Source organism: Dipteris shenzhenensis, chromosome 15 (assembly GCF_047967505.1).
Source record: "Dipteris shenzhenensis isolate YYH24624 ecotype China chromosome 15, Dip_SZ_1.0, whole genome shotgun sequence".
NCBI lineage: Eukaryota > Viridiplantae > Streptophyta > Polypodiopsida > Gleicheniales > Dipteridaceae > Dipteris > Dipteris shenzhenensis.
This window is the reverse complement of record NC_141610.1, coordinates 19443052-19466027: the sequence shown is the minus strand read 5'-3', so window position 1 is coordinate 19466027 and position 22976 is coordinate 19443052. Positions and strand designations below refer to the sequence as shown.

At 44.3% G+C, this 22976-nt stretch overlaps 1 protein-coding gene across 7 annotated transcripts in view; it reads right to left on the bottom strand.

Moving 5' to 3' along the window:
- Positions 1-22976, bottom strand: part of LOC147893506 (alpha-1,6-mannosyl-glycoprotein 2-beta-N-acetylglucosaminyltransferase) — an 81492-nt gene that overhangs the window by 36729 nt on the left and 21787 nt on the right. For 6 of the 7 annotated variants that reach the window (XM_087386133.1, XM_087386134.1, XM_087386136.1 and 3 more), the window contains 8 exons: positions 11507-11608; positions 11226-11334; positions 10898-11095; positions 10642-10810; positions 10433-10514; positions 8313-8406; positions 8053-8149; positions 6698-6791 (listed from right to left, as the gene is read on the bottom strand). In XM_087386133.1, coding sequence (XP_087242259.1) covers positions 6698-6791; positions 8053-8149; positions 8313-8406; positions 10433-10514; positions 10642-10810; positions 10898-11095; positions 11226-11334; positions 11507-11608 — 945 coding nt within the window. The remainder of the gene's footprint in view (positions 1-6697; positions 6792-8052; positions 8150-8312; positions 8407-10432; positions 10515-10641; positions 10811-10897; positions 11096-11225; positions 11335-11506; positions 11609-22976) is intronic. The other variant, XM_087386135.1, reaches the window with a different exon arrangement.

Genomic DNA, 22976 nt, shown 5'->3' with positions numbered 1-22976 from the left:
CCATTGATCGGTACAAGGCAAGGCTGGTTGCAAAAGGATATGCTCAGAAAAACGGCATAGACTATGAGGAGACTTTTGCTCCTACATCCAGAATGACAACCATCCGATCAGTTATAGCCATGGCTGCAAACTTTGAATGGAATGTTCATCAGTTGGACATTAAAACAGCTTTCCTTAATGGAGACTTGTTGGAAGAGGTTTATGTCAAACAACCTCCAGGCTTTGAAATTTCAAGAAATGCACTTCAGGTATGCAAGCTGAATAAAGCTTTGTATGGGCTGAAACAAGCCCCACGTGCATGGTATGCCAAAATTCATGCCTTTCTGACGAGCAAGGGGCTGCACAATAGTCCAACTGAAAGCACCCTCTACATCAAGAAGGATGGGGGAGATATTTTAGTCATCATTCTTTATGTAGATGACTTACTACTCACAAGGTCAAATGAAGATAATATTGTAGATTTTAAAGCTGAATTGCAGACCACTTTTGACATGTCAAATTTGGGGCTGCTACACTTTTATTTGGTGATCCAGTTCACTCAAGAGAATAGTGGCATCGTTATGTCTCAATCCAAGTATGTGCAGAAACTCTTGGACAGATTCAACATGCAGGATTGTAAGCCCATAGCTACTCCCATGGAGCCGGGGCTGAAGCTTACAATGCATGATGAAGGTGAATCAATTGATGTCACACTCTACAGTCAGGCTGTTGGATGCCTCATTTATCTCTGCAATACACGACCTGATATTCAGTTTGCAGTTTCTCAAGTGAGCAGATATATGCACAGCCCAAAGACTATGCATTGGCAGGCTGTAAAACGCATCTTCCGTTATTTGCAAGGTACCAAGTCTTTTGGCTTGATGTTTCCCAGGGGGGGTGACTTGCAGATGCATGCCTACAGTGACTCCGATTGGGCTGGAGACTATGACACTAGGCAGTCCACAAGTGGAAATTGTTTCTTTTTGGGCAAAGCTTGTATTTCTTGGTTAAGCAAGAAACAATCTACAGTGGCTACCTCTTCATGTGAAGCTGAGTACAGGGCAGCTTTCACAGCGACAGTTGAATGAGTTTGGCTGCGTCGTTTATTTGCTGATCTTCATCTTTCATTGGAGGGTCCTTCTTCTCACTGATAGTCAGAGTGCTATTGCAGTGGCAAAGAATCCTGTGTTTCATGCTCGCACGAAGCACATTGAGGTTCACTATCACTACGTCAGAGAGAAGTTGCATGCAGGAGAGATCAGTATGATCTATGTGTCAACACATGACAATGTTGCAGACATTTTCACCAAAGCACTTCCACGTGAAAAGTTTGAGGCATTTCGCAGTGCCCTGAACTTATCTCCTTTTGGTGATTGATCATTTCCTTGTACATGACATTGGCACTGCAGGGGGGTGTTAGAATTATTGTTATAATTTAGCAGTGACCAATGTAATGTAATAAGTAGGTTAGGGGCACTTTTCCCTCATTTCGAGGTTTTTTCCCCTAACCACAGTTAGTTCACTAACTACGGTTAGTTAAGGATAAGGTTTTGTCACTTAGACAAAACCTATCCCTCTCTTCAGTTGTAACACACTCTTCTATTGCAACTATTGCTCTCCTGCTCTCACTTTGCTCTCTCTCTCCCTCTACAACTCACAACTTTGCAGTGAATTGCAGTTTGCAAGCAGCCGAATTACAGTTTGCAAGCAGGCAATTTGCAGTGAATTGCAGTTCCCCAATGGCAACAGCTTACATGCTTAGTTATCATGCTTGGTTAGCATTAGATTATTTGCAAAGTTGTCATGCTCAGTGCACTCAGCAAGTGTGCGGGAGTTGGCTAAATTTGCATGATTGGATATATTCTAGTCTTACAAAGGTATATATATATATATATATATATATATATATACACACACACACACACACACACACACACACACACTCTTGCATTTACTTTTCCCCATGTTGAAACCTCATGCTAAGAGTTTTCAGTTTTAAGCATGCAGGTTTCGAGAACCCATAAATGGTACAGTCTTCAAAGATAGCCTCGTTCTAGCATCAATTTGAAGAGCTACATGACTAGCTCTGATGCATGTCCATCTACAATTGTTTGCTGTATTCCATGATGTATATATGTTGTTCTAACTATGTGGCCTTTTCCTAAGCAAGTGTGCATGGACAAGAAAGACTACATCTGGAAGATAAAGAACTCATGTAGTGTTCAAGAGCCTAGAAAAGGAAATGGAGCTTAAACTAAGTTCAAAGAGCTTGGATAAGTATTGAGAACTCTTCAGAGCCCCAAAGAAGACTTGAAGTGAGAGGATAGGGGCCCCATATTGGCCCTTGCATAAAGCACTCAATTAAATGCTTCCAATAAGTCCTAGAGCATGTTTAACTTTCAAGTTCGATTATGCTGATCCCGCTAGCACAAAAACTTGTTTACGCATTTTATTGAGTTCCAAGCTTTCTCAAATTTGTTTTATTAAAGGAGGCAACACTTTGAAAACATGAGGGAAGTTACATCTTGAAAGCATGCATCCATTATGTCTATAATTACCATTCTAATAGAGAGGATGGGCAAAAGGAGCTCACAATAGGAAGCAGCAAGAAATTGGACATGGGATTTTGGAGAGGATGGAATGAAGGGAAGAGGGGCCCATGTAGCCTTTTTGTAGGAAGAGAAGGGGGGTGAGGTCGATAAAAGGCACCACCCATTTGTCCTCAATGAATGTCGGACATGTGTATTAGTGTTTCTAAAGCCCACCAAATACTGAATGTAGAGCCAAGTACTATGATGCATGTTCCAGGTTTGGGCATGACAAGACAATGTGTTGGTATTCCAACAAATGCATGTGGATGCCAACCACGTGGCACAAGAAACCAAGCCCAAGAATGAGCATCCTCCAAGGTGCAACATCAGGTGGCGTGCTTAGCTAGATTATGAGGGCTCGCATCCATATTATAAAATCTTGGATGGACTCGTTCTTTTTCTACTTCAAATCACTCAACTTGGTTTGGACATCTTCCTCATTAATCTCCTTCCTGAATCATCTAGGAAATTCCTCGATCATGTGCTACCAGTCTGTAAAATAACCAATTGTGAATTGGTTGAACCACATTAGAGTGTTCTTGTCCACACTACTGTTGAAGGTCAACATCTCCTGATGTCACCTAGAGAGAGAGGGCCTTGCTTGTGGGTGTGCCCGCCCAATGAGTGAGGCTAGGTTAGATGAGTGAGGGCCAGTGTTGTGGGTGTGCCCACCCCTCTTGTGAGGTTAGGCAAATAGGGTTGGCACAGTTCATGACATGGGTCGGGGCCCTCTGGGTCTATTGGCAGATAGCCCATGCTGGAGGGGTTGCTGCCCATGTGCGGGGCTGTTCAGGGCCGCCTTCAGGCCTACTTTGCTGCTGCGTGGCAGCCCCTTCTGAGGTGCCCTCGATAGGCTCTTGTAGGGGCCAGTTATGGCCACCCTTTGGGGCAGATAGCCTGACCTGCAGGTCAGCTATCTAGCAGAGTGGTTGGCCCCCTAGGCTGGAGCACAGAACCTTATAGGGCAGATGGAGGCCAGCCCCTAGAGGGCCTGATATAAGGGCCAGGAGGAGCAGTCGGCCATGCAGCAGATGTGGGTCGGGCCCCCTAGGTCTGGGTCGGTTTTCTAGAGCAAGGGGTTGACTATATGCCCCCCGAGTGGTCGGTTGGTTGAGGTTGGGAATGACCCTAGCCCCCTCCCTTCATTTGTTTTTATCTTTCCATGTGGTTTTTGCCCGGTGATATAAAGGGCTTTTCCAGGAGATCACTTATGCAATCTCTCTCTCTTTCTCTCCCTCTTACTCCCTCTGTGCATTTCTTTGCTGAGTGCTCTCTCTCACCCACAGTGTGTATCCATTCCACTGCGCACTCTCACAGGTACATGGGAAATAATTCATGTCCTTTTCCTTTACCATTGCTCCATTGATATGACAAACCTACAAGAATTGTTGAAAGTGTCCTCAAGCACGCTTCTGCTTTGTAGGGAGCCCAAGGTGCTACTATGATTTCCAACCATTATAGAAATTCCACCTCTCGATGCTTCTTTGGGATGAATTGTTAGCTTTTCCAAGCTCTTCGACATGATGCCTATCAGCTGCCAAAAGCCCCAACTTGGTGTCAAAATTCAGACTGCAGCCAACTTATGCACACCGAGAGCTGTGGTCAAACCATCATAGTCTACCACCACTCTCAAAATGAACTAGAGAAGATGCTATGAATGAGGACCTACCGATCTAAAATGGGTCCCATCATCAATTAGAATCACATGTGGGATTAACCCAACATGTTGCCACATGTCAAGTGTGCGAAGACAAGCACAAACTCCAAGATGCCCCCTCACACCTGACCCCACCCATCTACTACACCTAGAATCTCCCCAACCCTTGGGCTCATACCATGCCAAGATTCAGATTGCAGCCAATATATGCATAGTGGCAAGTCAAGAGCCGTTTCAGACCATCGCAGTTTGTCCACCTAGCCGCTCTCAAAAGGACCCATAGAAAATGCTATGAATGAGGACCTTCCCATCTTAGTTGGGTTCCACCACCAATCGCAATCACATATGTGAGACTAAGCCAACACATTACCACATGTTAGGCATACAAAGACAAATGGAAATTTAGAGTTTTAAAAAAAAAGGAAACAACCTCTTTCAAGGGGTACCTCATGGTGCCTCTTCTTGATGGCGAACATTTCAATGTGCATTCTTCCACTCGTGACTGGCCAAAAGTACCTAGTTCTTATATTTGAGATTTTTTTTTATCAAAGTGATCCTTGCCTCCATAGGTTCATCTAGCCAAACTTCTTGAGCACTTCTGACTTTTTCTGCCTGGAGTGTTCTGTCAATCAAATCTCCATCATTCTAGTGGAGATTGCAATATGTATCAAATTTGATTCAAAAAAAAATTTGTACCCTCCTATAAAGTCATGACCCAAACGTATTGTAGCAGGAGATAGACTATCCTCTCTCTCTCTCTCTTGCTCAATACTAACTACAACTGCAAGATGATGCACTAAATACACAAAGTGAGCTATGGATGTGAGTGAGAGAATCAGAGGGAGAGAATGTTAGTGGATATACAACTGAATAATGAATGCTCAAAGGGCTGAATAGAACTGTATGAAGGGGGTGAAACCCTCACTGCAAAACTGGAAGACTAGACTACCTAGAGGAGGTGAATCCTCACTAGATCCCTGAAGAGGCTGAGGCTACCCTGCTGGTCTACTGCGGGGAGGCCTGACTCTGCTGCTCTGAAGACTTGAAGGCCTAAGGAGTGGATGAAGAATGAGGGCCAATAGCTGCCCTTTTATAGGCTGATAGGTCAGCCTGGCCGACTTGGCCGACGCCGACCATTGACCTTGGTCGGCTGGTCAACGCCGACCGCTGGCTAGGTTGGTCAAAAAGTAATCGCCTACGATGACTTAGCATTGACTGTCCGTTGACTCTGTGCTAATTGCGCAGGGCTGCCTGAATGGCTGTACAGACGCCTACGTGGCCGTTGACCTGGTTGCCTATGCTGGCACTAGCTAGCATGGCCACGGGCACAATGAGTAGCAAATACCATGCACAATCTTGGTGAGGTTGCCCCTAGGAGAATATATAACCTCAAGCCTTGCCACCTTATGAATTGTGTCATTTTGATCCGTCAATTCCAACATATTGGTATACCCCCAAAACCCTTTACCCTATTGGGGTGCACCAGGCTAGCAACCTTGTGTTTTGGTGCTCGGACAAGCGTGTAGGCGAAGGCATATATTGATGGCAAATATTTTGACGCCCTCCTAACCAAAATATCCCTTTCGATCTCCTAACCAATCCACCCATTATCTGTGAATACTCTCTTGGATACTCCCTAGGCAAACCTCGAAGCCTCAGGCTGACTAGTAAGCGTGGCACATGATGCTTGGCCACACTAAGAAACCATGGTACCAAGAAATGGAAGATGCCAAAATGACACTCTCACTTACGAAGATGTAAACATAGCACGTGGGTTCAACAAAAGGGATTTTTTTTTAATGCATATTTTTTACATATAGAAGGGGGGTGGGCCAGTGCTTTTTTTATTTATTTTGATTCTATTTTTTCCTGGAGGGGAGGGAGGTGGGGTGGGCAGGTTGGTCTTCAGGCTGTACAGCTCCCCAACTGATAAAAGGGAAAGCAGAAAGTACAGCCAGGGGACCGCAATTGTCATGCAGGAAAATTGAGATGGGGAGGGTGGAGAGACAGGTAAGGGAAAAGGGAAGGTGAGTTGGGGAAGGTCATGGTGGGGAGGAGCAGCAGGTCGCACACCCTTATAGACTTCTTCAGCTTCCACCATCCCCCTTCAGTTATTTACATAAATCAGTCAGTGCCCTGAATTCCAAGGAGAGTTTCGCCAATATCATGGCATAGCACTGCACCAGGTTGTTAACTGATAATGTACCTTAGGAGAAGGAACCAGAAAGCAAGAAGCATGACATGGACCAACATCATTAAAAGAATCCAGAAGAAATACAAGAGCTATCTCATAAGATCGATAATGGCAGTTGACAGATAAAAAGATTTATAGTTGCCCCACTGATCTAAGACGCTGAGCTTTTCAAAATAAGCAGGGAATTATGTTTTATGACCTAGGCTTCCATCCTTGAGACATATACCTCCCAAACTAATAGCCAACCTTTCCATTGATTTATAGCATTTTCCCTACCTTGTACAATATATTTGAGTGTGAGGCCGCAAAAACCTTGGTACTTTCACAAATGCCTCAAAGCTTCCTGGAGCAAAGGATGAATCACTGGGTCCTGCAAAGAACAGTGCAGCGAGTCAAACTCCACATGTCTAAAAGGACTCTCAAAATTATGAGAGCCAAGTCTTGTGCTACAACAAATAAAGAGTTAAGACATGTTAAGCATAAGCTATAAACATATACAAGTAAACAATTCCAAATATAAATCAGGCCAGGGAAATTTTAATATCTAGATCTCACCATTCTTACATCCCAAATGCTTCTAAAAATATAAAGCCAAAGTTTGAAAGCTACTCCAGCAGCTGTATGAAAAACAACCTAGAGTAGCATGGAGGATAAACAGGAGTGATCCGGAAGGATGACAAACCACTTTCAGATTCAAGCTATATCCTCTTGCAATTGACTGCAAAAAGCTACACATAGACAGGGGAATGATGGATAGGCACTACAAGAAGAAAGGCCGTACTACCATGTTAATTCCTTGGTTAAGCTAGAGATAGCATACCTAGCCAGGCTCTCAGGAAGCCATCAGGCTGTCTCCACTGATGCACATGAATACTCTACCTGCTCCCCACTTTTAGCTAGGTAAGGCTTTTTGAATGTCATAAGCACCATCAAGAAGCAATTCCAAAGACTCATGCATCAAACACCTCCAAAGAGAGGCCAAGCTGAAGTTAGCTAGAGGTCAGGGATTCGTTATGATATCAGTACTACACATATGAACAAGCTCTCAACTCCCTGCCTGGCTGAGGAATTTCAAGTTTTTATTTTTTGAAATTCCAAACAGTGGCACAAGATGTGATTTTGGACATAAGAAAACCAATCATAAGCTAGAGACTTACCACAGTAGTATATACCTAGATGAATCCACGAACATTCCCAACATAGTGCAGTTTTAATCTCACGATAGTCACTCATAAGATTGAAAACCATAAACTCCATCACGCATAGCAGGGACTAGCTACTATGACATCTCCACTGATGTCATCAGCGCTCAACAGTGGGTGTAGACCATCGTATAAAAATATGCTCTCACACATACAAATCCACACACCCACACATACTTGAGCATCCTTTTATACAAAGTCTTCGTACTGAGTTTCTGTCGGCACTCTGGAGGTGAAGGGCAAACTCAGCCATGACGAAGGCTAGCACTAAAGGAGAAGGCTAATCAAAAAGTAGTCCAAAATCTCTTCATTCAAGCTACAACTGCTTGTGAAGTCTAAACGATTTCATTTTAGTCTCTCCCAAACAAGCATCTAAATCTAGCTGATAGGGCAACGCACCAATTAAGATAGAAAGAATTATCACTATACCACAGTAGTATGTTGTCAAAACTCGAGCATCCGGAGCTGTTGACCTGATCTCTTCAGACATAGAGCGGATCGTATCATATTGCTCCAGACTCAAGGGCTGAAAGTAAAGAAGGCCACTAAACAGATATAAGCTGCAACTCATCAGAGAACTTATATAAACTAAGGCTTATTCGCATAATGAAAATTTACAACCTTCAAAGCTAGAAAACACACACAAGCATTTTCATTCAAGGAGAGTGACTATTGACGAATGGACATACCTCATCCCACAAGTAAAAGTATGCCTTTTTCCAATGCGGTTTTGTCCGCAAAACCCCCAGCTCCTTTCTGAGAACCTCTTTGGAGGCACTGGAGCTTCAATCAACATTACAAAGCAGCATTCAATTATAGGATCCTCAAAATCAGAATCATATGATTTCTAGATAGACACTCGTGAGGATTCACACAATATCTCCCTAATGCATGTCCTAAAAGGTCTCGTGCTTTCATATCACGACATCACATTGATATCCTCAATAATTGAAATCGGCATTTGCTTAGTCATAAGCCTTAACCCATAACAGAGAAGACTGTTGGGCCCAATGATAAAACATAAAACGTACTAGCCAATAGGACATTCCACCAATGTCATCAACCCCCAACAAAGGGTGTAGATTACCAGAGAAGTATATCCGCTCTCACATGCACATGCATCCACACCTACATGAGCGTACCTTTACAGAAAGATCTTACTACTAAGTTTCCATCAAAACTCCAACATAAAACAGTAATGATGAAGGATGGCACTTAAGAAGAAGAGTAAGCACAATTCCCTTAACCCAAGTGGCAACTTACCGTGAAGAGAAAAATTCCAGTTAGTCTCTAGACTACATTTTTGGATTGCAGCTTTGGACCTTCAGGCCAGAACCCATTACTCATCCCAACAAACTTTAGGACGTTTGTACTTTTCAGCCTAATGTTGCTGCACTTCCACTCCTCTAGGTTTGTTGAGGTTGGAACGTTTGATCCAGATATCCTTCCTTGCATTGTGTTTGCTCGCACATATGATTTCTTTTCCAGAGATGCAAGAGGGACATGGACAAAGTTGCACATTCCAGTCAAGGCTTTGGAATAATGGTTGCCAACCAATAAAGAAGGTACACACCCAAAACCACATACATATAAGATAGTGACTTGCTCTTAACATGCTTTTCTTATAAAAGATTGATCCTTCCGGCTATCCACGCTTGGTGTATCAATCCATTTTGTTCGTTAAACTGTATATCTTTCATACACATTCATGAATACTTTCATTCTTTACCTTTATCGAGGCAACAGCTTGCAATAAGGAAGCATGAAGGGACATAAAAGGAAATACCAACTTAATGCACAATAACAAGAATGTATAACATGCACAAAAAAGTTTGTCTTGTACTGTATCATTTTCAAAACCCACAAGTGCATACCCAATTTAGCTTGGCATAAAAGTTATATTTAAGCCAGAAGATATTGTTCTTCATTGTCTCAAAGTCAGAAGAGATATCACAATGTTTATTGTCTTGCAGCATGGGATCCATTGGAATCAGATACCCTAAGTACCACAGTGCCTGGAAAACATACAGAAGGTTTGCGAAATGATCAAGTCCTGCAGAGAGCATTCCACTTAGGGACTAAGATCAGCTTTTATGGACCATGTTAAAGTATTGAAGCTCGCACTCCTCAAATTGACTAACAGCTAACACAATTCTCCTCTGCAAAGTTCCCTGCCATGATGATCTGACTGGAGGTCATGCAGGGGATCAGGCCACGCCTTAACGGTATCTGTCACACACTCAACTACCCAAGGGTCATCAAGCTGGCCTTGGCCTTACTCCTAGCTCAAGCAACCCAAGCCCCACCCTGAAGGATGCCCACAGTTTACAATCTACTATAGTCTTGGTGAGCTGTAATGTCAGCCCCACAGAATAAAGAAGGCTCAAAATTGTAGACGGCAATGGAAAAATAATAAGAAAACAGCAATCCAAACTGCAAGGATATATGTCTCCGACAGAAAGATATCTTTTGCAGGTTGTGAGATGATTTCAACCATTCGTTAGCACTAGTCTATCTAAGTCCTATTAGCTAAGGTCATCACACCACTAAAGCAAGAACGGGTATTCCTGATGTCCGCATCCTGGACATCTCTCTTTAAGGACAGATCATTCAAGGCCACATAATAAAAGGTATGTTGCATGTTGCACATCATAGCTGTACCCGCTGTGCATCCAGAAGATTACTGTAGCTTATTGCATCCCATGTGCCAAGTTACCTAAATTAGGTATAAATTCTTATTATTGAAGCAGCACTCATCAAGAATACCAAGCAAGTCAACCATGATAAAACAATCAAAGGTTATATTCACCTTGACAAAATTGGGGCATAAGGTACAGCATAAACAGCCAGCCTTGGATCAGCATAATACTCCTCCGCCTTTGGATGGTCAGCTGTAACATGATCAGATTCCCATCCTTTTCATTTTCCATGAGGCTCAAGTTGACCAAACAAAATATATATTCTCACTACACTCAACACTCTTGTTCAGTGTTTAAAACAAAACAACATAAGAATTACCAGGCCATGGACAAGTATAGGCCAAGACACGCATGTTGTCTCCCCATCTGCAAAAGAATGGACTTATTCGATAGTTTAGCAGCCACTGGTGATGCATGTCTAAAGCATCATACCAAGCATTGCTTCCATGCTCCAAACCAAAGCGATCTTCTATCACGGTTTCAGATACCTTTAATACTTATTAAGGAAACAAGCCTGCAATGGAAACTTTGCACATAATCAATCATCAACAAATCATTTAGAGCTGTGAGGATACACCAAATACAGCTGGAAGAGACGGAGTAATTGGCAAAATAAAGTCCCACACTGTCACACTCAGCTTCACCCGTACAGCAAGTGAAGTGCCTGTATCTTCATCAATATCCATTGTACCATTCTCCACCTGTCCGCCTAATAGGTAATGCGACTCGTACAGCTGCTTTAATCCTTCCCTTAAAGCTTGGACTGCTTCCATCTGCATGGCACCCACAGCAAGAGCCTTTCATGAGACTCTAAAAACACACTTTGTTAACAAATCCTTTGCTTGTAATGATAACTTCCATAGATATCTTCATTGCAAATCAGAAAATCCAATAATTTCTTACCGTTTCATGTAGTGACTTGCCCTCTAGAGCATCCAAATTTCCCAGCAGATTCCGTACAGCATTCTTCAAATCTTCCTTGTCACTAATACTTGCATCCAATTGCATCAGGCTGCAGACAAGTCAACTTATTAAAAAATGAAACGACTGCATCTAGCACACAACCATTAATGATTAAATCACACTGTATTTCTATGATCAAAAGATTACACTAGTCCTTGCCATAATTAGAGCCTACAATATTAAACTGACCTCAAGAAGGTAATTGCAAGCGAGAGTATTACTTTGCATCAGCCTTCACTGCAGTAATGATGATTTCCCCCGTATATACTCCAGGCGGTTGTGCTGCAGGAACATCCACAGATATCCACAGAGCAGCCGTCTCTCTGCAGAACAATGCATAACAACCAAGCATCAGCTCCAAGAGTTTCTGAAGTAGTCGCAAGGAGCTAACAGCTGTCGAGAAATGGTAAGAAAAGAAGCATCATTTTATTTGTGCTCAAAACAGAAGCAAAAGGGACTTAAAAAAGAATCTGAAATAAGAATCAGAGATTATGTTTGAAATATAAAATGGCAGGGCCGATATACCTGCTTGTCTCATTTTTTAATACAAAGCAGTCAAGCTTTCCCATCGACTGCAACAGAAATCATTTCTGAAAATGGAAATGCTAACAATCACAAGATTAAATATCCAAGCCATGATTCAACACTGCACATCTTGCCAACACATTGTGTCTGTGGCATTGGCAAGGACAAGAAGTTTCTGAACCTTGAGGGAGCATTATGTACTACATAAATGTTTCCACCTCTAGCATTTGTGTTAAACAGCATGCATGAAAAAGTCTATATATCTCATTAGATGAGGTTTCTTTGGTATGCCACTTGCAGAAACAAATACCCCAGACAATGAGGAGAGACAATGCTCCATCATATGAATATATCTCCATTCCTTTTTCCCACACAAAAGTCTGAGGCAAGAGCTCAGTTGTGTGGACACGTTTATTCGGCCAGCTACTTTGAGAAAGAACTCCACTTGTCTTTAATTTCTTCTCCAATCCAGATCTGTTACTTATTTAACCAGCCAATGTTTGAAAAACAGTCCAACTGAAAAAACCCGCTATGTCAAGAGACTCCAAAGACAAAGAGGATTTAATCGTAATCATTCTTTATGTGGATGATATGCTGCTCACAGGTATAAATGAGGACAGAATTGAAGAATGTAACTCTGATCTTAAAGCCTCATTTGAAATGTCAGATTTGGGACGGACTTGTTTATTCATTTCATGCAGACAGAAGAGCGCATTGTCATGCAACAGTCCCAAGTATATACATGGGCTGCTACACTGGTTCAGAATGCAGAAATGTAAGGCAACTTCAACTCCAGTTGAACCTGGGCATAAGCTGTCAATCATTCTGTAACATTTGATAGTCACAATAGACAGACTATGGAATTTCCTTAAGCCAATTTCCTGTTGGAAAGGTCACCACCCCATCTGTAAGCCCCCATATGAGGAGAGCATGGGGGAGGGAGACCTAGGGCATGTGCCCAAAAGAAAAGGTAAGGGAGGGGGCTGCCACATGGGCAGCACCTCACAAGGAAGGACAGCCAAAAGGGGCTGCCACATGGGCAGCACATGAGCTGCCAAGTGGGCAGCACAGCAGCCTGGCAGAGGCGCTTCAAGGACTGTCCATACAGGCTGGAACAGGCCCCTAACAGAGGTGCACAGGAGGGCGGACTGAGGCAACATGTGGCGCAGCAAAGGCGCACACGTGTGGGCAGGACAGGGTGCCAGAAAGGGGCGCAGCAGAGGCAGGTGTACCAGCAGCAGGGTTGGGCATCCTGGTTGGGCTGGTTGGAGCAAGCCAAGCAAGCCTTATATAGGCAGACAGAAGGGGCTGGGACCCTGCCTTGGAAGGAGGGCTAAAGCCCTTGGAGTGTGGGCCAAAGGCCCTGGAAAAGAGGGCCCTTCCTACAGACCAGGGTCAGCCCAAACAGACCCTAAAAGTCGGCCAGACTGGTCAGTTTTTGGGGAGGGCCTTGGGCCTATAAAAGGAGGCCATTATGCCTCATACAAACATCCAACTATCCAGCAAGAAAAGGAGCAGACAGGAGCAGCTCCCTTGGGCCTCACACTGGGGGTCAAGGAGAGTGGAAGGTGTGCTGCAGACTGAGTTACCTAGAGGCTGGACCTTGGCTGTCTTCTAGGGCAGCAAGGTGTTTGTGATCATCATATCACTTGGAGCAGCAAGACAGCAGCAGCAGCAAGCCCATCCTTGGACCTAGGGTAAGGGGGGCGGTACTATGAAGGGCTAACTTTTTAGCACTAATCCATGGTGTAAATGGCCTTCCTAAAATCAGAATTCAGATTTGAAGCTATCACAGTCATCGGGTCGTAATAGGGAGCTAAATTTTTTTTTCAAACTTTTCAAAAAAAATGTGGAAGATAGAAATCTGTGAGTGCCAATGCTTAGGTCAGGTGAGGCCCAGTACTAAGGCACTATGTGTCCAAAAAATGGTGAAAGGAGGGCTTGACACTCATCTTTTCCTATGAAGAGCATTGGGTGGCACCTGCCTCCCTATTGGGGGGCTTGATGACATTTTAAAGGCACCCGCCTCTTTACTGGCCCCTTTACCCTACACACAGGAGGAGAAGGAGGCTGACATAGGGTTGCAGACTCAGCGCAAGGTGCTGCCCACCTAGGCTGGCTTCCGGACAGCGAGGTGGAAGGGTGTGAACAATGAGAGCAAGAGTGAGCAAGAGAGTGAGCTGAACGTAAGTCTGCTGAATAGTGGACTGAAAATGAAGTGTGTACAAAAGAGAAGTGAGGGGTTTTGTCTAAGTGACAAAACAAGAGTGAGCAAGAGAGTGAGCTGAACGTAAGTTTGCTGAATAGTGGACTGAAAATGAAGTGTGTACAAAAGAGAAGTGAGGGGTTTAGACTGTGGTTAGGAGGAAAAACCCCTATGAGGGAAAAGTGCCCCTAACCCACTTATTACATTACATTGGCCATTGCCTAGAATATGATAATAATTCTAACAAAGGGATCTAGACAGAGAATCTACATTTTCTCGAGGTGGAGCACGCGGGCTCAAAGATCTAGAAGTGCTTGACATCTAGTAGGAGAACCTTTCGGTATTGTATCCTGTCCTACTTTGTGGACGGACGGAAATATAAAGAGTTGCTTCTATATTTGTTTCTGAGCATTATCTATTTACTGTCTTGCACATCTTTTTTTTTTTGAAAAAACAGTGCTGATTATATTACTTCGAGAAACAAGAATACATGGGGTCAGTTTTGCAGCTGACGGGGCTGCATTCACAAATCGGACGCAGCCCTAAGAGGAATCAAAAGCTCTCTCTCACGGAGGGATCAGGCGGGTGTGAGTAAATAGCCAGAGAGGCGGTGAGTAGCGCCACTGAAGGCCCTAAGATGTATGCTCGGAGAAGAGGCCCTGTGTATCCCAATCTCGGAGGAAACGTCTCCGCTTCTCCCGGCCGGCCCGGGAGTCCCCCTGGATCTGGTCCCACTGACCTCTGAGCGTGTGGATAATCTCGCTCCAGATGTCGGCCATGATCTGGGCAGTCAAGGGTGAGGTGCCTCCGAGGATCTGCGCGCAGCGCGAGGTCCAAATGTGCCATCCAATGATGCCGCCAATAATCTCCCAAACTGGCTGTCTCACCTGAGATCCTGTGTCCACCTCTGCCAAATGTTGCGGGATGCCCAGATCAGTTGCAGTTGTGGCGTCTCTCGCTTTGGGAGGGGCGGGCCCTTTCAGAGCTTGACTGGGGCCCAGGAGAGTGGAGATGGCCAGAGGTTGTGGCAGACCAGGGGCCAACCCCTTTCTTCGCATACAGTGCGAAGCTCGGCAGGAGCGTTCTCGGAAGGATGCAGAGCAGACCGCCCACCCAGCGGCCCAGATGGTATGCTCAGGGTATTTCCAGGCTATTTCTTCAGGCCTTCAAGAAGGCCTTGTGGGAGAGTTGGCAGTCGCGGAAGATTTCCTACTTCCTTTGGCTACTCGCCCACAACGGACTTCCAGTGGGGAGCTGGTTGCGGCAGTTTGGTCAGGAGGGACTCTGTCAGATTTGTCATGAGGACGAGGAGTCACCAAAACACTGCCTGTGGAGCTGCACTCGCGCCCAGGAAGTGTGGAGGTGGGCTTTCGGGATCCTCACTCGTGCAGAGCCAGAGCTAGGTTTGATCACTTGGGGCGCATTCTGCTGGTGCAGTACCATACCTGGCTATCACCAGATGTTCGAGGCAGGCCCGCAAGACCCTATGTTCCTCATCACTCAGGGGACTTGGGGTTGAGGTTATCCTATGTACATTTTCACATTCCAAAACAAAGCATGAGATGTGGTAGGAAAATATTCTACCCATCCTATTAGCTATGGAGTTAAGAGACGTTAATGTTTAGTCATGGGAGAAGAATTTTGGGATGAGTAGTCTAGATCTTTGGCGGATGTCTTCATTGGGGTTTCCCATGCAATCAACACCTCTAGATGCCCAACAAAAATATCGCAGGTGCAAATTCAATTCTCTTTAATGGTGTCGATACGAAGGACTCTCCAGCAGCCCAAATCAATCTTTCCACCACCCAATCCAAGACACTTCCCAGCCAAAAGATAGTAGCCCTTGATGTTGAGCTCCACATTCGTGGGATGATAGGGAAAGAGTCATGTTACATCCATAACATTGTGTGCCTTGGGGGATGCAACTCTAGTATCAAAGCACACAATCCTAGCTTGTGAGGCGGGGCTTGCTGAGTGTAACTGTGAGAGGAGCTTGTGGGAAGACTTGTTACAGCAAGTATACGTGAACAATTGTCAACGGAGCAGATGTGATGTTGGGGTAAGTATGATCAAGGGCTTGCTCTATGGTGCATGTGTGCATCTAGGGGAGTCACATGTGTGTTTGTGTGTATTGTAAAGGCACATCAAGTGCTATGATGTGTCTAATGTGTGACCTAAGTGATGATGTAAGACAAAGGCAATCCCACTGATGTAGGGAATGATTCCCACTGATGTAGGGGCTGATTGCCACTATGTAGGGAAGGTATTACCTTCTCCCCTTTTCTATAAGAAAGAGTCCTCTCTCTCACAATCATATAGAGATCTACCATCTTTCTTTCATTGTGCTCTCACACCTCTTGCAAGATGCATCTATTCTATCCTACGGGATCCTACAAATGGTATCAGAGCTTTAGGTTCTAGATCTAGCCTAGCCTAACATTAGATGCTATCTCTAGCATAAACTACAAGTTTCTTCATCTTCTCCATTTTCCTCCTTCCCAAAATCTTTGAGAGCTCTGTTCTCTGCCTACAAACGACCATTGCCCAAACCCTCTGAGCTGCAAACTCCTCTTGTATGGGCGAACTTCCAGCTGCAAGCTTTTAGTGAAATTTCGATTGTACGTGAAACGCCAACACTCACACTCTCTGACGAAATTTCGCGCAATGCCGCCTCTGTGCTTATCCTTCTGTCAATTCCTCTGAGCCCGAGCTGCACGACACTGAAGGGAACCTGCTATTGAAATCTGAGCTCATTTGGACAAGGAATGGTACCAGTCGGTCTTCTCAAGCTTGGCTATGGCAACCTGACGCAACATTGCGCCTCTCCTTGCTGGTAGCCCTTCTCTGGTATAAGGCCCTTCTTCCTGCATAAAAATCCCCTTGAATAGAGCTATGAGCTGTGAGAATTGCACCCTCCAAGTTCAGGTCTCTATTTTGGACAGTTTTGACAATGTTGTGAGTTTGATGCTACATTAGATGCTACTTTAGCATTTCTGATGTTTTAAAGTATTGAATAGCTTCAGTACAACTATGGCTACAGCTTTGCTTTAAGTTGCTACACCTGGATTTGCTTGGAATGCTTTCATTTAGCCACCTCTATGAAGCATGCAAGTGAAAACATCATTTCCATTATGTTTTGTAGTATGGAATTTGGTTACAAGCCTTTGCTACTCTAAATGCTTGTATTTTGAAGCTCTTCAACTGTTTCTAGCCTTGTAAGAGAGTAGACACTGCCCATTTTGGGTTAGACCCTCTCATGGCTACCATCTTGAATATGGATAAGTTCAATGGTAAAGGCTTTCACACATGGCAGATGAAGATTAAGTTTGCATTGATGAGGAAAAACCTCTGGGGGCTTGTCAAACCTGCTTTGTCAAACACATTGATCTAGTTCTCTACTTCGTATCACGGGAGTAGCACCATGTATATCCTCCCAGCCATATCTCGCTGAGGCTGACAAGCAGAGAGAGATCTTCGTTCAAAATCCAACGTGAATAATTCCCTTCTCTCTTCACACTAGCCTCAGCAAGCCCCAATTCCCTAGATAGATCTAGATGCCACATGTCATCCATATAGGCCTTCCTAAAGCAACATTTCACCCCTCTCTTGGGATGCATTAAATCCTTTGCCCCTAGGCACAATCTTTGCACTAGGCCCTTGGCCTTAGATCTACCTAGTCTGGTGCTATCAGCCCTCACCTAGGACCTTGACATTAAATCCCTCCCGATCATTTATATGAAGCGCAAACACATATATCACAGAGATAGATCCTTTAAGGGAAATGTCGACTGATTCTTCCGAGGTCATGCTACCTCGGCTAGAGTGTAACAATCCTTCCCTCTTCAGACATCAGCGTCCTCGATGATAAAATCTGGGAACACTCTCCGCAACTAATATACGGATTCCCAGGTAGCTTCGGATAGAGGCTGACCATGCCATGCAACCAACACCGTGGGTATCTTCCGATTTCATATTTGCATTGTTCCTCGGTCCAGGATTCTTGTTGGTTTGCGCCTTGCAATATCCTCTATCTCCTGAAACAAAACCACACCTTTGATTAGTGAGTCACCAGTATGTAAAAATTTCTTTAAGCGCGAAACATGAAAAACCGGGTGCACCTTACACCCCTGTGGTAATTCTAATTTATAGGCTACACTGCCTATTCTCTTTAGAATTAACCACGGCCCACAGTATCGAGGTGATAACTTAGCACACTCTCCTGAAGTCAACGACTTCGAGTGCGAAGGAACTCTGAGAAAAAACTTTTTCTCCTTCCTTAAATACTCTTATAGACCGGTTTTCATCCGCATACACCTTGGCTCTATCCATAGCCTGGCGAATATTAGCTCTCGCAAGTGCTAGCATCTCCCGCATCTGAACTACAAAGTTCGCGGCACTAGGCACTTTCTGAGATACTCCAACTATAGTTGGATTGGCTGGTCTATAACCATAGTTCAGCTCAAACGGACTGAACCCGGTAGAGGAATGTTTTCTATCATTGTAGGCAAACTCAAACAATGGCAACCACTTGTCCCACGTATGTTGCCTCAATGACACATATGCCCTCAGCATATCCTCTAAGGTCTGGTTGACTCTCTCCGTCTGAGCATCCGTCTCAGGATGATCCCCACTACTCATTCCCAACTCAGTCCTTAGTGTCTCAAATACCGCTGTCCAAAAATGACCGGTAAATCTGACATCTCTGTCTGACACTATGGATCTAGGCAATCCATGCAGACGAAATATATGTCTAATGAACAAATCCGCCACTTGCGGGGCATTAACAGACTCTCTAGTCGGAATGAAGTGAGCCATCTTGGTTAGACGATCAACCACCACAAGGATAGAATCATACCCCCCTTGTGTCGTAGGCAGCCCTACAATAAAGTCCATGGAAATGCTCTCCCACTTACTTAGTGGTATTTCCAAGGGCTGTAAAAGTCCGGGTGGCTTCACCCGCTCGGCCTTACTTACCTGACACGAGAAACACCGTGTCACATATTCATGAATATGCTTTTTCATCTTTGGCCAAAAGAAATCTCGTTTCACGAGATCATATGTCTTCTCAACCCCTCGATGTCCCGCACACGGGCTATCATGGCACTGTCAAATGACTCTCTGCCTGAGATCATTCTGACTAGGTACTACAACCTTGCCATTTCTTACTAGCATACCATCCCTTATGGTATATCTTACATAAGTTTGGCCTTTTCTGGATGCCAGGTCATCCTTGTCATTTTCCCCAGGTTGTAACACATGAGCCTTAGGCCATAAGCTCTGGACAAACTCGTCCACCTTTTGAGTTTCTCTAATCTCGGTCATTAGAGCACTCTCTAATACCGTGAAACTCAGGTTGTGCATAATGCGAGACAACGCATCAGCAACCTTATTGTCTTTTCCTCTTCGGTACCGAATCGTTAGATTAAACTCCTGCATGAGCTCTGCCCACCTAGCTTGGCGGCTCCTCAAGTCAGGCTGTTTACAAAAATGTTTCAGAGTATCATGATCCACATCCACATAAAACTCTGAACCATACAAGTAATGCCTCCATGTTTTCAAAGCATGGATAACAGCATACAACTCCAATTCATGAGTTGGCCAATTCCTTTGAGAGGGAGAAAGCTTCTTGCTTTCAAAGGCTATTGGCCTTCCCTCTTGAAGGAGGACTGCTCCTACCGCAATGCCACTTGCATCGGTTTCTAGGAACAACGGTTTCTGGGGATCAACTATTTTTAACACTGATCCTGTGACCACAGCTTGTTTTATGGTGTTAAAACTTTCTTCTTGATTCTGTCCACAAATAAAAGATACTTTATCTGAGGTGAGATCAGTCAATGGCGATACTATTCCGGAATATCCTTTGATATGCCTTCTATAAAACTAGACAAATCCCAAGAATGATCGCAACGCGGTCAGACTCTGAGGGATTGGCCAAGTCAGTATCGCAGCCACTTTCTTCGGATCCATTTCTACCCCCTGTGGAGTAATTATGAACCCTAAATATTCAAGCCTAACCATACACAGTATAGTTTTCTTTTTATTTACATAAAGACTGGCTTTCCTCAAAGTACTGAACACTACTCTTAAGTGTTCACGATGCTCAGTAAGACTTTCACTGAATATCAGGATATCGTCAATAAAATGTACTACGAACTTTCCGATATACGGACGTAGTAAATCGTTCATAAGCATGACGAATGTCGTTGGAGCATTAGTAAGTCCGAAGGGCATTACCAAAAACTCATAATGACCAAATATGCTTCTGAAAGCGGTTTTATGCACATCCTCGGCTCTAATCCGGATCTGATGGTAGCCACACTTAAGATCTATCTTACTGAAAATCACGGCTGCATGTAATGCATCTAGCAAATCATCAATCCGAGCCATCAGATATCTGTGCTTAACAGTGATATTATTCAATGCTCTGTAATCTATATAGGGCGAAACGTATCATCCTTTTTCTTCTTTAATATCACTGGCGAAGCAAAAGGTGAGAAACTTGGTTGAATCTGTCCCAACTTGAGGTATTCTTCCAGTTGTCTATGCACCTCCGCCTCTTCAGTAAAACTAATTCTATAGGGAGATCTATTTACAGGCTCTGCCTCCGGGATTAGTTCAATCTTATGTTGAACTTTCCGCTCTGGAGGTAACCCATAAGGTAGTTCATTCCTAAAACAGTCAGAGAACTCCTCTGTTATAAGATTAGCCAGCTTGGCCATCTCACCACTTTGCGTAACATCAGTGCTAGCCGAAGAATCATCAACCGGCTCTACCGATGCTGTGCAAAGGAATAAAAACTCTACTTGAGCTTTTCGGATTTTCATCACGGAAACCAACGGTCCCTGAGGTATATCTTTCTCACCTCGTAAGACATAAAGCACATCATTCATCTTGAATTGATATACGTGCTTTTTCCAATCAATGGCTGGATTCTTCTTAGAATGCCACGCCATACCCAGGGCTATATCTGCATGAGCAAGCTTGGTCATTTCAAAATCAAGCTTCTCAGTATAGTCCTGAATCCGAAGCTCCAACTGGGTAACCCTTTGGTCCCATACTTCAGTTGAACTTCCATCTGCCATCCTGACTGTATACGCATAGTCAGATGGACTTGTCTTTAATTTCAGCCTCTTCACGAGCTTGGAGTTAATCACATTGTGAGTTGACGCCGAGTCAAACAACACAATGACATCATGATTGGCCACTTGCCCTTTCATTTTAGTTAACTCCGTATCATTAAAGGCTGTATACCCCGTTGCTGCGGGCTTAGATAGGATGTTATCAGGTGCACTCGTCACTAGCTTAGCAACAGACACACATAACAAACAAGGTACTGACCTCTGAGAAGATCCCGCTAGCAGAATCTGCATCTCTTCCGCTCTGGGACTTCCCTCCATCTCCACGTCGCACTCTGAGATCACCATCTCAGCCATCCGACAATCTTTGTTACGTGGACAATCCTTCCACTGATGAGGTTGAAGGCAACCAAAGCATAAGCCTTCTCTCCTCGCTTTTTCCCTTTGTTCTGGGTTCAAGGGAGACTTAGACCAAGCCCGGGCTGCCATTGGGGTTACTTTCCTTTTCACTCCAATGGTGGTACTTGGTTTAGGAGTTTCAGCCGGTCTCGCCTGCTTGGCTTGACCACTTGGTTGCGAACCACTCCCTCTACTAGCCCACTTCTTCTTAAACCCAGATTTCTTCGGATACCCATACTGGGTTCCAACTTGTGCAAACCCACTTGGCTTGCTGCCCTTGGCATCCTCATAGTTCAGGGCTATAGCTATTGCATCATCTAACGTGTTCGCATACTTAGCCCGAACTTCCATTTTTATTCGATCATTCAATCCGAATATGAAATCTTTCACTTGGATTGATTGAGGCAGGGTTCGTCAACCTTCATTACACTCTCTCGAAACTTATCAGTGTATTCTGCCACTGATAAATTTCTCTGACGAAGGTTCCTATATTGATCCCAAGCTCGGGATGCTTCGTCAGGAGGTAAGAAGTGTTTCCTGAACTCTCTTTTAAACCCCTCCCAGGTAGTGGATGCTATCCCATCTTTTTGTTATTTAATCCACCACCTATCCGCTGCCTCACTAAACATGTAGGTGGCCTCACGGATCTTCTTGATGTCATTTCTGATTTCACAAATGGTGAACGCCTCGTCGCATTTGTGTAACCAGGTCTCAATGACATTGGAGCTACGGTCGTTCATCCGACCAGAATACTTTTCCGGTCTGTAATTGGCAATATTTGACACTTTAGCCTTTCTAGGCTCGACCGTATGGACACTACTCTCCGGTTCCATTGGAGCCTTTCCCTTCTCCTCTCGAGAAGGTCTGGCAGACATACTATGTATCGCTCTCCTAAGTTCAGACTGCCCTGCATTGGCCTGTAATTGCTGCGCTAACAACTGTTGCAAGGCATCCTCCAGCAATGCAATCCTGCCAGCTAAAGTATGAGCTACAAGGCGCGATCCCTGCTAGGTCGGCCGGACTCCTGATTCACCAGGGTCCCTTCTGGAAGCCCCTTCTTCTGCTTCCATTTTGTTCAATGGGTGTTTTGTTTTGTTTTGGTTTTTTTTTTTTTTTAATAAACACCACTAGAAAACTCTATTTACAAGCTGACCCAATTCAGTGTACTAACAGTCTGGCACAATTCCCTATACTAGGGAATTCCTGCAATCCCACATGCACACTGACTAGGCATTCGATACATGCATAACCCAAATAGCGCTTTTTCCTATACTAGGGAAGCTCCTGCAACAAACTCTGACTGAAGCACACAGGCATATCCTCAAGCATAATCTGTCCTTGCTATAACATTGAAGCTTCATGCATGCTGATCATTCACATTATCCTGTCTATGGAAGTAGCGCATCGCCCTACTTAATCGAGAAGGAAAAAAAAACAACACGAAACTAATGGAGATCAAAGAAAGCTCCCTGGTCAAGTCCTACG